General features: G+C 58.9%; 1 protein-coding gene across 1 annotated transcript in view; it reads right to left on the bottom strand.

Annotated features, from left to right (window-relative positions):
- Nucleotides 1-1617: 1617 nt before the first annotated feature.
- DHX34 (DExH-box helicase 34) overlaps nucleotides 1618-13080 on the bottom strand; it is a 26715-nt gene continuing 15252 nt past the window's right edge. Inside the window, exons 7-17 of the mRNA XM_069457163.1 lie at nucleotides 12323-12497; nucleotides 10543-10736; nucleotides 9804-9905; nucleotides 8136-8378; nucleotides 7728-7901; nucleotides 7301-7418; nucleotides 6289-6395; nucleotides 3911-4189; nucleotides 2935-3111; nucleotides 2412-2550; nucleotides 1618-1766 (exon numbers count right to left, since the gene is read on the bottom strand). Coding sequence (XP_069313264.1) covers nucleotides 1633-1766; nucleotides 2412-2550; nucleotides 2935-3111; nucleotides 3911-4189; nucleotides 6289-6395; nucleotides 7301-7418; nucleotides 7728-7901; nucleotides 8136-8378; nucleotides 9804-9905; nucleotides 10543-10736; nucleotides 12323-12497 — 1842 coding nt within the window. The 3' untranslated portion in view covers nucleotides 1618-1632. The remainder of the gene's footprint in view (nucleotides 1767-2411; nucleotides 2551-2934; nucleotides 3112-3910; nucleotides 4190-6288; nucleotides 6396-7300; nucleotides 7419-7727; nucleotides 7902-8135; nucleotides 8379-9803; nucleotides 9906-10542; nucleotides 10737-12322; nucleotides 12498-13080) is intronic.

Genomic DNA, 13080 nt, shown 5'->3' with positions numbered 1-13080 from the left:
ATACAGTGCCATGGCGTCAGCCTAGCTCACAGCAACCTCAGACTCCTGGGCTCAAGCAATCCTCTTGCCTCAGCCTCCTGAGTAGCTAGGACTACAGATATGCGCCACCATGCCCGATTAATTTTTCCTATATATTTTTAGTTGTCTGGCTAATTTCTTTCTATTTTTAGTAGAGATAGGGTCTTGCTCTTGCTCAGGCTGGTTTTGAACTCCTGACCTCGAGTGATCCTCCCACCTTGGCCTTCCAGCTGAACTTTTATTAAGGATTTTTTTGCCTATGTTCATGAAGGATATTGGCCTAGTGTTTTCCTTTGTTGTTCTGTCTTGGTCTGGTTTTGGCACTAGGGTAATGCCGGCCTCGTTAGCAGTCAGGATGTGTGTTCTACATCGTGGAAGGGTTGTTTGTGCTGGGTTGGTATCATGTCTTCCTTCCATGTTTGGTAGAGGTCGCCAGTGAGCCCACCTGAGCTTGTGCTTTGTTAACTATGAATTAAATTCCCTTAGTAGAGTTGTACAATTTTCTGTGTCTTCTCAAGTGAGCTTTAGTAGTTTCCGTCTTTCAAGAAACTCCTTCCATTTCAGCTGAGTGGATGAGTCTATCAGCATCGAGCTGTTCACAGTATCCCCTGACCTTTTCGCCTCCATGGTGGTGCCATTTTCATTCCCATACTGCACCTTCTCTTTCCCCTGATCCATTTCATTGCTCTTTTCAAAGTATCAGCATTTTATTTCATTTATTTTCTCCACCGTTTTCCCATTTTGTTTTGTTTTGTGGTTTTTTTTTTTTTTTTTTTTTTTTGAGACAGAGTCTCACTCTGTTGCCCAGGCTAGAGTGAGTGCCGTGGCGTCAGCCTAGCTCACAGCAACCTCAAACTCCTGGGCTCAAGCAATCCTCCTGCCTCAGCCTCCCGAGTAGCTGGGACTACAGGCATGCGCCACCATGCCCGGCTAATTTTTTCCTATATATATTTTTAGCTGTCCATATAATTTCTTTCTATTTTTAGTAGAGATGGGGGTCTCGCTCTTGCTCAGGCTGGTCTCGAACTCCTGAGCTCAAACGATCCGCCCACCTCGGCCTCCCAGAGAGCTAGGATTACAGGCGTGAGCCACCGCGCCCGGCCTGTTTTGTGTTTTTGAGACAGAGTCTCGCTCTGTCACCCCCGCTAGGGTGCCATGGTGTCATCATAGCTCACTGCAACCTCAAATTCTGGGCTCTGTAGTTCAAGGGGAAGCAGAGACTACAAGGACAGACTCAGGAGAGAGCAGCTGCCAAGGCGCGGTAAGATCCTGCACCTGGAATCGGGGGGGAAGTCCCTGCTGGGCTCTAACTCCCCAAGCCCACCCAGGCTCCCTCAGCTGGCACACTGCAGTAGGATGGATGGAAGCCAGATCCCACGGAGGACTGACAGAGGGCAGCTGCTGCATTCGGAACGGGCAGGAGCAGGCCTGGAGGTCAGAGTCGGGATACAGGCTTTATTGGCACATGTACTCTCTCCCCTGGCCGGGACTGGACCACAGTGCTGAGCCCAGGCTGGGAGTTCAGGCAGGAGTCCTGGCCCTGGCCCCGGGCTGGGGGACACACAGCCTTGTGGGCAGGCACCCCCTGCCCCTGGCAGGCACCCCCTGCCCAGCTCACAAGTGCTGCTTCCGGTGCCGCAGCACCTCTGTGGGCGTGAAAAGAAAGTCCTTCTGGCAGTCCTCGCAGTGGTAGGGCCGCTGCAGGGCAGACGCCTTCTGGAGGGGCTCGGGGGCAGCTTCCTCATCCCCTAAGGAAGGGAAAGGGGGAAGCCGTGACGGGCGTGCCACTGCATGCTCCCCCCCCCCCACCGCCAAATCCTGGGCACTCATGGGGCTCAGCTTCTCTTCCGGCCTTTGAGGAGTCCAGTTTTGCTTCCTCCAGGAAGCCCTCCTTGATTAACACACACACAGAGCCCAGTCTTTACCCTTCATCCACAACGATGAGACAGAGACTGAAAGACGCAGGCAGAGCGAGCCCTGGGGGGGAGGGGGCATGCAGCCCCGCTGCCATCTCCCCCACTGAATGCCAATGTGTGGCACAGACACTGTGGAGTCCCCTGGGTGACAACAGGGTGGACGTAGCCAAGGCAGAGACGTGGGACAGAGAAAAAGAGCAAGAGACGTAGCCACAGAGACACAGAAAGAAACAAAGAGACACAGACATGGCGCGGACCAGAGAGAGACAGACGCGAGAGGTGGCACTCCAGGCCTTTCCTGTCCTGGGCTCTGAGTCTTTGTGACAAGACCTGTGCGTGGCACCAGGCAGGGCCAGAGGGTTGAGGTCTCAGTCCCCAGAGGGTCCAGCGAGTGCCCAGATACACGGGAAACCCCCGTGGGATGGACACACAGCCGGACAGGCAGCGGGCCCGGGTCCCCCACGGCCCTGTCCTTGCCTGGGGGGCCGTCCTGCGGGGCCTGGGGGCAGGTGTTCTCGTGGGCGATGCGCTCCAGGGGCGTGAAGGGCATGTGCAGGCCGCAGCGGGGGCAGGTCCAGAAGGTTCGCAGACAGTCGCTGTACAGGTCCGCGTCGCTCTGCACAGGCGGGAGTCAGGCTGGGCCCACCGCCCTGCCCCACCCCCCCGCCGCCCTGCCCCACCCCCCGCCGCCCTGCCCCCCCCCCGCCGCCCTGCCCCCGCCCGCCGCCCTGCCCCCCCACCGCCCTGCGCCTCACCCCCCCCCCCCCCCCCGCCGCCCCGCCACCCACCGCCCTGCCGCCCTGCCCCCCTGCCGCCCACCGCCCTGCCGCCCACCGCCAGCGGGGACCCTTCCCAGCAGCCCGCGGGACTGCAGGCCCCGTCTGGAAGCCACACCCCTGGACTGAGTTGGAACGCGGTTGGTGGGCTCGGGGATGGGGGCTTCCTAAAGCCCCATCTTCAGGACGGCAGGGTGGGGGGATCGAGGTGGCTCCATGCTCACCGTGAGGCAGTTGTAGGTGAGGAGGTCAGTGACTGCGTAGCCCCCCTTGGTGGGGTGGGGGGACGGGGTGGAGCTGCCAAAGAGGCCAGGGAGATTGGGGGCAGCTGTGACGGTCTGGGGTCCCACATAGAGGTTCTGGGTTTCCAGCCCCGTGAGCCGCCGAAGACTGTAGGGAACCTAAAGATAGAGAGAAAGGAGACAGGGGGAGACGGCCTCAGGGACATGCCACCCGAGCACCTGGATCCAGCTGCGCCTGAAGCCCCCCCTTGGACTTTCCAGTTGTGGAGACACTCATGAGCACAGGCTCGTTTAAAACATGCTCTGACGCCCCATCCCTCGTCTCAACTACCCTCCCCAGACCCCCCTCTCGGCTCCCTGTCACAGGTGGGACCACATCCAGACCTTGGGCCTGGCCTTCCAGTCTGGTCATCTTGCCCTTTCTCCTGCTGGCACATCAGCCTTGTTCCCCTCTCCCCGGCTCACTGGGTTCCTGGCCCTGTCCTCAAGCCCCTCTACTCCAGGAAGTCAGCCAGGATTGCACCCTTCTCCCTGCACCCCATCCCCTCCCACAGGAAGAAGAATCAGAAGCAATTCTCCACTCCCACCTAAGAGGTGGAGGGTTGGTTTCCGGTCTGCTCTGTCCAGTTCTTCCTATTGTCCTCCACGAACACACACCTGGGGCTCCCCTGTCACATCCCGCATGTCCCGTTAACTAGGGAGTATTAACCACACACGCAGGTGCTTGGTTAACATCCGCTGAGTGAGTGACGCCGGGGGCACAGGGCCGTGGAGCCTGGGGTCAAATCCTGGCTCCACCCCTGACCAGCTGAGTGACTCCGGGCACATTATTTAACCTCTGTGGCTTAAAACCCTCCAAACACGCCCACGTTGAGGGAACTGGAGGCCAGGCCCTCTCCGGTTCGAAGCTCTGCAGTGGACGCTCCCCCTGGCCACAGGCAGCCCCGGTGGCAAGTACCTTGGATGCCATGAACTGCAGCAGGTCCCTGCTCAGGGCTGCCACCTCCTTGGGACTGATCGGCAGCGCCTCCTCTTCCTCCTCCTGTGGCCGCGGCCCGGCCTGCCGAGCCAGTTGCCGGTCCAGGGCGCCTTCCCAGCGCGCACGGAGCCGCAGGGCCGCTGCCAGGAGCCGCACGGCGCTCTCGGCATCTGCCAGCTGCAGCTCTAGCCAGCCGTCGGCCACCAGGCGGGAGCAGTCACCATTGGTGTCCAGGGACCGGCTGAACAGCAAGAGGGACTGGCAGGCAGGGGGCGGGAGGTAGGGAGCGGCTGTGAGGGGCAGGGTGCCATCTCTGAGAGGCCCGCCTGGGCTCCCACCCACTCACCCGCTCACGGGGATACCACTGTGAGCAAGACAAAGGTCCTGCCCGCAGGAACCGGCATTGCACTCAGACAGACAGACAAGGTTCAAGAGTAGAATACATTGTGTTTTAAGAAGCTGCAAAGCCAAGGGAGGGGACAGCAGTAGTGGGGGGCAGATTTGTGGTGTGCTGGGAAAGGGAGGCTGCATTTTAAAACAGGGTGGCCGAGGGACAACCGCCACTCACAGACATAACGTGGACCCACGCGCACACTCGCTACGGGACAGGGTCAGGGCCGTAATCCCCGACATTGCGTTTCATGAGAGTATGCGGGGAAATGCTCTGGGCTGGGGGCAGAGGACGGGATGGGATCGGCCCCAGGGCGATATTGTGGGGGCTGGGGGATGGTACAAGAGGACTCTGTACTATTTTACCTACTTGCGTGTGTGACAGTCTCCAAAGGAAAGGGGACTATATAAGGTGACGGAGGTCCTAATTACCTTGACATGATCTTTAAACATATGAATGCATCAAAGTATCACATGCATTGGTACCAACTTGGTGTTGTTTAAAAAAAATCACACGCACCCTGGAAGTTTCTATGTCTATCACGTATCAATAGGAAGTTTAAAAAAGATTCTCCATCACAGACAAGCCATAAAGGGGGAGGAGGGGCAGCACCTTGGCTGGCAGCTGTCGCCCCTATCGTGCGGGGCAGTTCCCCCGCCCCACCCTGCTGGCTTTCGTCCGAGCACCCGCACCGCCTTGCACTCCTGTGTGGTCACCTGCGCTGCCTGCCTCCCCCAGCGTCCACGAGCAACACGTGCACGGGGAGTTTTGTCCACTTGGACCACGGCTGCGACCCCGCACCCGGACACGATAGTGCCTGGCGCAAGACAGGCGCTCCAGGAATGTTTCAACGACTACAGGAATGGAGAGAGCAGGGCGAGTTTTCGTGGTGTCGGGGACGGTGTCACCAAAACCTCCGGAGGCTCTAGAAGCCCTCGGGGTTTCTCTCTTTCCTCCACAGTCCCTGGGACTGACTGAGAGGGTGCTGGTCACAAGGCCATCCAACCGATGGGGCGGCACGAGGGTGTGGTGTGTGAGCCTGAAGCTCTGGCTCAGCCCTACTGCTCGCTGTGTGACTGAGGCAGGTGACAGGCCCCCGCCCCTGCCCGAGCCTGAGTCTTCTCCTCTATATAGTGAGAATCGCAGGCTGCGTGACCTGGGACCACAGAGTGACATACAGGGAGCACTCGAGGTATGGCAGCTACCCTCTGGCGCAGGCACACGTGCAAATGCATCTGCAATTTGAGCGTCCTCCGCCCCCACCCGAGGCCAGCTCTCTCCCTCTCGCCTGATGGCTGCAGTCACCTCCTGGCTGGGCTCTGTGCTTCTGCCCCACGTCATACCAGTCCTGGCCCTGCTCAGAGCCCTCCTGGGGCTTATGCCTCACTTGCCTCTCCGGCCTCGTCTCCACCACGCTGCCCCCACGGACTCTGCTCCAGCTGCTCCAGCTGCTCCCCATGTCTGCCCCAGGGCCTTTGCACGTGCCCGCCCCCTGCCTAGGATGCTCTTCCCCTGGGATCCACATGACTCCCTGCCTTCCGGTCTCTGCTCAGTGAGGCCCACCCTGCCTCACCTCACACCACACCCACTGCCCTCCCCTCCCTCTTCCTCCACCCCCTCCCCCTGCTCTTTTGATCTCCCCTGACTCTTCCCACCCTCTCAAATGCACTCAGTGCTCTACTGCCTTTACTGCTACTGGCTGTCCTCCTGGCCAGGGAGCCCCAGGAAGGCAGCGGCGGGGCTCGTTGCCCAGTTCCCTGCTGCGTCCTCAGCACCCGTAACAGTGCCTGGCCCACAGCAGGCACTCGGCAAGTAACTTGAACAAATCCGTGAATGAAAGAAAAGCCGGCAGCCTCACCAACAGTCCGAGGCTCAAGCCTGCAGCCAGAGGCAGAAGCCAGCTCCTCCAGGCCCGCCCTGGTGCCCCCAGCCCAGCGGCCTAGCAGCTACCAAACCTGAGACCCACCTGGAGGGCGGGGACGCGGACGCAGTTCACCAGGTATGGCTTGTTGGTCTCCAGCAGGGAGACGAAGGTGAGGAGCTGGTGCTTGCTGCTCATCTTGTCCTTGTCCTCTGGAAGGGTGAACAGGGCAGCTCAGGCCCGGCCCTCACCCCCACCCATCCGCCCCGAGGGCTGCCCGTCCCACCCGGTCAGCTTACACATCTGGACAAAGATGTGCTCACGTTAACAATAAGATGTCTGCAACTTGTTTTTAAATACTTTGCCAGAACGGATACGAACTGGACTATTCGGCAACATTAAGAAATCAGTTAATTTTGTGAGTAATGTAAAAAATGGTCCTTGTCATTTTTATCACTAAATGACATGATATCTGGGATCTGCCTTAAAATGCTCCATCCAGAATGAATGAAGGAGAAGACAGAGAAGAAACGAGGGTGGCACATGCAGACGGTCCCTGACGCTGGGGACCCCCCAGGGCTCATCACTCTCCACTCGGATGATATTTAGATATTTCAAAATTTAAAAAAAGAGGAAAAGTAATAGGAAGAGGGTAACCGGACTAGGAATTTACAGCTGTTAAAGGTTAGGGAGAAAAGTTTCGAATTTTCTTAAATACTGAGAGGACAGACCTTGTGTTTCAGGCTACTATCTATCCCTTTACTAAAGCAGCTGTCTTCTCTACACACGGGAGGAAGGGCGGCGTCCTGCAGAGCTCAGACAGACACCTGAGGTCGCAGGAGTCCAGTCCCTGCCCCAGCACACAGGCCGCACCCTGCGGGGCCTGGCACGGCCACACGGGCTCAGTCAGCCACCAGCGCCGTGGGACAGGTGAGGCTCAGCGGGGGGTGATTCACCCAAGGCCACTCGGGGAGGTCCGGCCCTGGCACCTCCCCTCCTGCGCCATCATGGGTGGGGTGTCAGAAGGAGCAAGGCGGAACCCCAGCTGCTAAGGAGCCCCTGAGGTCCCCCCTTCCCATCCCAGAGGGGGGTTCCCTCCGGCTCGGGCTCACTGTACCTCGGCTCCCTTCGCGGCCCCCGGCCTCCTGCTCCCGCGTGTGCAGCACCTCAGGGCTGCCGGCGAAGACGCAGGTGGGGTGCAGCACGGTGCCCTGCTTGGCCCGGGTGTGGAAGATCTGGAGAGGCCCAGGGTGGGACAGAAGCCTCTGATCTGCTCTTCCTCTGCCCTCCCAGCCAGGTCCCCTCCTCCAAGGAGCCCTCCCCGATCCCCTCCCAGGCTGGGTCAGGTGTCCCCTCTGGGCTCCCACAGTCCCCTGGGCTCCCCCATCTCAGCCCTGTCCACTCTGGTTCTCTAATTTGGGATCACGTCTGTCCCCCCTACTGGACTGTGAGCCCCATGAGGGCAAAGCTAGGGTTGTTTCGGTCACCGCTGTGTCCCCAGCACAAGGCAGGCACTCGGGGAATGTGTGTTGCAGCAGGCCCACCTGGTCAGACTCTTTGCGGCCGCTGTTGAACACGTCCGGGATGGCCAGCTGCGGGTACAGCCCCCGGGCCAGCACCAGCTTGAGCAGGGCCAGCTGATCGCGGCTCAGGTCCCGGGCGGAGCTGGCAGCTGCCTGTAGCTGCTCCAGGTTGTGCCGGAGCTTGAACTTCACATCCTGGTGGGAACGCGGGAGGCGGGTTCCTGCGGGGCCCTCCCCGCTACCTAAGGGGCACGTGCCCGAGGGGTTCTGTAAACCACGGGGCCTGATCCTGTCCCCGGAAACCTGGCTCCTGGGGTGAGGGCAGGCTGTGTCCCCTCAGACCCCGGGGCAGGGCTGTGTCCTCAAAGTCCCCCAAGGTGGGCCAAGGCTCCACCCACCCAGCGCAGCCCGGCCAGCCCTAGACCCCACCTGGATGTCCACGCTGTCAGCAGTGCCCTGGGAGGCTGGGCCGGCCCGGTCCTCGTCGCTGGAGCAGCCCTCCTGCTCCTCCTGCAGCCGCAGCACCTTGCGCCTGCGCCCCCCGCCCTCCTCGTGCTGGCGCTTCAGCTGGTACAGGGCCCGGCGCTCGCGGCGCTGCTGCAGCCGACGGTAGCTGTCCTCCGCCTTCGTGGCCTGGGCCCTGGCCAGCAGCCCGTGGTCCTCCAGCAGGTCCTGGGGGAGGGCGGCCGAGAGTGAGGGACACAGGGCAGTGAGTGGGCTCGGGCTTCGGTTCCTGCCCCACCGGCCTGGGGGAGGCCCCTCTTCCCTGGTCCCGGGTGCCGCACGGCCCTGTGGGTCTCCTACATGAGCCCTGCTGAGTGTGGCCTGGCAGTGCAGCATCTGGGACATCTGAGGACTTGGCAGAAATTCCAAGTCCCAAGCCCAAACCACAGCCACCGAGCCAGAATCTCAAGGCTGAGGCCGGGAATCTTGATCCAACAGAACCTCCAGACAACTCTAATATACATTCAACTGGAGACCTCTGCCCTCGCCCCTGCCCCCAGCATTGTAAACAATCCCCAAATGACCCGACTTGACTGGACCGTGTTTCCTGCAGCCCTGACAATGGCTGTGTGCACGCGCGTGTGTTACAGTGTGCCTGTGAAAGGGACCCACACTTTCCAGTAGATTCCAAAGTGTCTGAGGACCAACAGAGGCCGAACGCTGCTCTAGCAGCTGGAGACGTCAGTCAAGAGGGACACTCTGAGCAATGGGACATCAGTGGTCTCCAACACGGGGACCTCAGAAATTGCACAGGAAGCCTTGCCTAGGTGACTGGTCGCCCACTCTGGGCCTCAGTTTGTCCATCTGCAACCAAAGGGGATGGATTACAGAGGGAATTTTATTTTATTTTCGTTCTGTGAATACTACACAACCACTGAGAAGTATGTAACTGCCCATCTTTCTGTACCCAAACGGAGACACGTCCATGGACTATTAACGAAACAAAGTGCAGAACTGTTTGGGTATAGGAGGAATCCAAATCTTTTAGATTTTAAAAGAAAAGTATCTCCCCACCCACTCACCTATAATAATAAAATCACTGCAAGCCCTTGTATAGACCCACCTACATGCTCGGCCCTGTTCTAAATGTGCTACGCATGTTAACACATTTAATCCCCACAGCCTCCCGGTGAGGCAGGTGCCATTGTCACTTTCTCTGTTTTCTGAGGGGAAGCTGAGGCCCAGAGGTGAGCAGTGACATGCCCAGGGTCACACTGTTAGCACGTGGCGGAGCCAGGATCTGCCACTGGGACGTCCAGCTCCGGTGTGCCGGCCCCGACCACCACCCTAAGCTGCCTCCCAGCACTGAGCCTGCGCCGCCAGCTCAGCACCCCCGGTCCAGAGGACCAGGTTCTTCATGAGGATGTGGCATGTCACTGCTGACCCTGTCAGCCCCATCCAGGAAGCCCTCCTGGATTTCTACGCCCCACCGCCCAGGCTACCCCCGCCTGGTCATCTGCTGGGGGAGGGGTGGACGCAGGGTGGGACTCTGGTCTGGTGGCTGTCGGGAAGGAGAGGCAGAGTGCTCTGGAGGGTGCTGACAGGATGTCTGTCTGGGCAGGCCTGGCCCCCACCCCTCCACCTGAACCTCACCTTGAACTGACGCCGCAGGTTGGCCATCTCATAAAGCCGATGCTCCTCTATGCCCCGGCGGCGGCACCACTTGCGTGAGTTTCTGCTCCGTTCGGATTTCACCTGGGCAGAGGTGCAGACACCAGGGTGTCAGGGCCTGGCCAGCTCCGGTGGGCGGTGGGTAGGGGCTGACCACCCAGCATGGGCCCAAACACCACCCCTCGGAGGACGCAAGGAGGTGGAGGCCCTCACCTTCTCCAGGGCTCAGCCCCAACGCACCCCCCTACAGAGAGCCCTCCTTGACACCTACGCTGGGGCGGGCAGCCCCTCTGGGCTCTCCCAGCCCCTTGGACTCCCCACTCCAGCTCTCTCTGAGTTGCCACTGTCACATCACTGGCCCATCTCTTTGCACTGGGTTGTGAGCCCCAGGAGCACAGGGCCAGGGTAGTTTCAGTCACCCCTGGGTCCCCAGGGCTGCCCAGTACAGGGCCAGACCCAGAGCCCTAAGGCGTCTGGACTTCCTCCAGATGGCGCTGGTTCTTATCAGCGCCCTAGGCCCCAGGCCCCGCCTCAACCCTGGGCCTGGGCACTCGCTGTCCCCTCAGCCCGGGGCATGAATGGTGGAGACTAGGTCCTCCCCAGGCAGGCCTGGTGGGGCGGGGTGGGGGTGGGGGTGGGGCGCAGGGAGGAGCCACAGCGCAGGCGGCCTGACCCTGCGCAGAGGAACAGACAGGCAGGAGGGCCCCGGCGCCAGCCTCACCTGCACCCAGGTATTGAAGACATTGAAGAGCGTGAAGGGGTCACCCTGGTCGCTCTCCAGCGGCCGCCGTGCAGCCGCACACTCCGGACTGCTCTGGGCGCTGCGGGTGAAGGGCGACTGGACGCTGAGGGCGGCCGCGATGGTGAGCACGGGCTCCTCCAGGTTGAACATGGAGCCCAGGATCAGCATCTTCCCTGCGGCAGCGGGCACAGGCTGAGCCTCCTGGGCTCCAGCACAGCCACACCCCTCACCCCTGGGGCTCTGGGGGGGGGGGGGGGCCCTGACCCTTCCTGTCACCCTCCAGTCCCGCCCCCACCTCCCTCCATCTCACCCACTGACGGTCTCAGGGCCCAGCTGGGCTGATTCAAACCCACACACACTGTGCTTTCTGGTCACATGACCTCAGGTAAGGGCCTCAGTTTCCCATCGGGCACACAGAGGGCACTGTTTAAGTGCTGGCTGCTACTGTCACCAACTTCCCTGCTCTTCTATTTACAACCCGAGCTGCCGTGGTGTATGTCTCCCCTCCCTCTGGAGTGTGACCTGCACTCGAGCTGTCACTTGGTCTGCTTGGTGCAGTACACAACAGGAGCTGCCTTTGTGCCTACGGCAGGACGAATCTTCTGCCATCCTTGTTTAATTCCAGGGTGGAGGAGGAAGAGGGAGGAGGGAGAATATGCGGGGAGGGAGAAAGGCAGAGGTGGGGTTGGGGCAGGGAGGCAGGGAAAGAGGGAGGAGGGGCAGAGGGATGACAGGGAGGACGTGGAGAAGGAAAGTGACAGGAACAGTATCCCAACATGGCCAAAGAGCTGGTAAAACACCGTCTCCACCTGTAAACACTCAAGAGTGGGAATCTCGGCTGGGCATGGTGGCTCACGCCTGTAATCCTAGCACTCTGGGAGGCCGAGGCGGAAGGATCGCTCGAGGTCAGGAATTCGAGACCAGCCTGAGCAAGAGGGAGACCCCCGTCTCTACTAAAAATAGAAAGAAATGATTTGGACAGCTAAAAATACATATAGAAAAAAAAAAAATTAGCCAGGCATGGTGGCACATGCCTGTAGTCCCAGCTACTTGGGAGGCTGAGGCAGGAGGATCGCTTGAGCTCAGGAGTTTGAGGTTGCTGTGAGCTAGGCTGACACCATGGCACTCTAGCCTGGGCAACAGAGCGAGACTCTGTCTCAAAAAAATAAATAAATAAATAAAAACATAATACGAAATACTGCAAAAATTTTTATATTGATTACACGTTGAAATTATGTTCTGGATATATTAAATAAATTATCAAAATTCATTTCACCTGTTTCTTTTTGGTTTTTCAATTTGCTTATTAGACAGTTTTAAATTATGGGGCTCACATCACATTCCTATATTTCTACTGGCAAGCATGCGCAAGTATTTGCACGGCTCCCGCCCCTCACCTCCATTTCTTTGCACAAATGTCACCTTCCCAGTGAGGCTGCCTCGAGGCCTGTATTCTAAATGGCAATGTCCCAATCAGGCCCGACACTTCCCATTCCACCTCCTTGCTTTCTCTTCTCCGTAACACTTAGGACCACCTGATCTACTATATATTTTCCTGATTTATTGCTGGCCTCTTTCACCAGAATGTCACCTCCATGAGGGCAGAGATTTGTGTCTGTTTTGTCCACTGCTACACCCCCGGCATGCAGGACGGTGCCTGGCACAGAGCAGTCATGAATGAACGAATGGGCCCTGGGAAAGAACAGGCCCTGTACCTGCTCTTGGTGCCCTGTATGATCACGCACAGGGGGGTCCTCACCAATCACGACGTCCACAGGCAGCTGGGCCAGCAGGGACCCGATGGGAGTGAGGGCCTCGGAGCTGTCCAGGGCCCCCTGGTCCTGGAGGTAGAAGATGGCAGTTTCCAGGCTGGCTGTTGGGGGGGGCTCGATGAAAGGGAAGGTTCGGGGGTCCCCCACGCTCATGCTCTTCATCTGAAATGAGAACCATATCTCCGGGATCAGGGATCACAAATTATGATATTTTAAAACTCCCAGTGTCAAGATCCATTGTACAGAGGTCGGAGGATGGGGCATTGCCTGTCTCTGTCTGCCCAGCACATCTTCCCCCAGACCCTGACCGTGCAGGAGGAGCACCTGACCTGAGCTGGACCAATCACGGTTCCTCAGTCCCTGGTCATAGCAACTGACCATAGAATGAACACATGACCTGAGCTGGGCCAATCAGAAGCCTTCCCTGGGACTTTGCAAACTGAAGCTGGGAGAAAGCAGTCCCAGCATCCTCTCTAGTTGTAAGTGGCCAGGATAGACGCCCAGAAATGCTACAGTTACTTTTTCCATTGCCTGGAAATCTGCCCATCTAAAACAGATGGGGAAATGCTTGTATTGTTCCTAAGCTAGACACGCACCCACTACATCTACATACAAATTGATAAAAGCCCCCTTTCTGTCTACAATAGTTTGAGATGTGTTTCTTTCACTTGCAATTAAAAGAATCCCAATTAATTCAGAGGCCCACACAGGTAGCAGGTGGTGGGGAAAAAGAAGTGACAGCACA

This window comes from Eulemur rufifrons, chromosome 24 (assembly GCF_041146395.1).
Source record: "Eulemur rufifrons isolate Redbay chromosome 24, OSU_ERuf_1, whole genome shotgun sequence".
NCBI lineage: Eukaryota > Metazoa > Chordata > Mammalia > Primates > Lemuridae > Eulemur > Eulemur rufifrons.
This window is presented reverse-complemented; position numbering and strand designations above follow the sequence as displayed.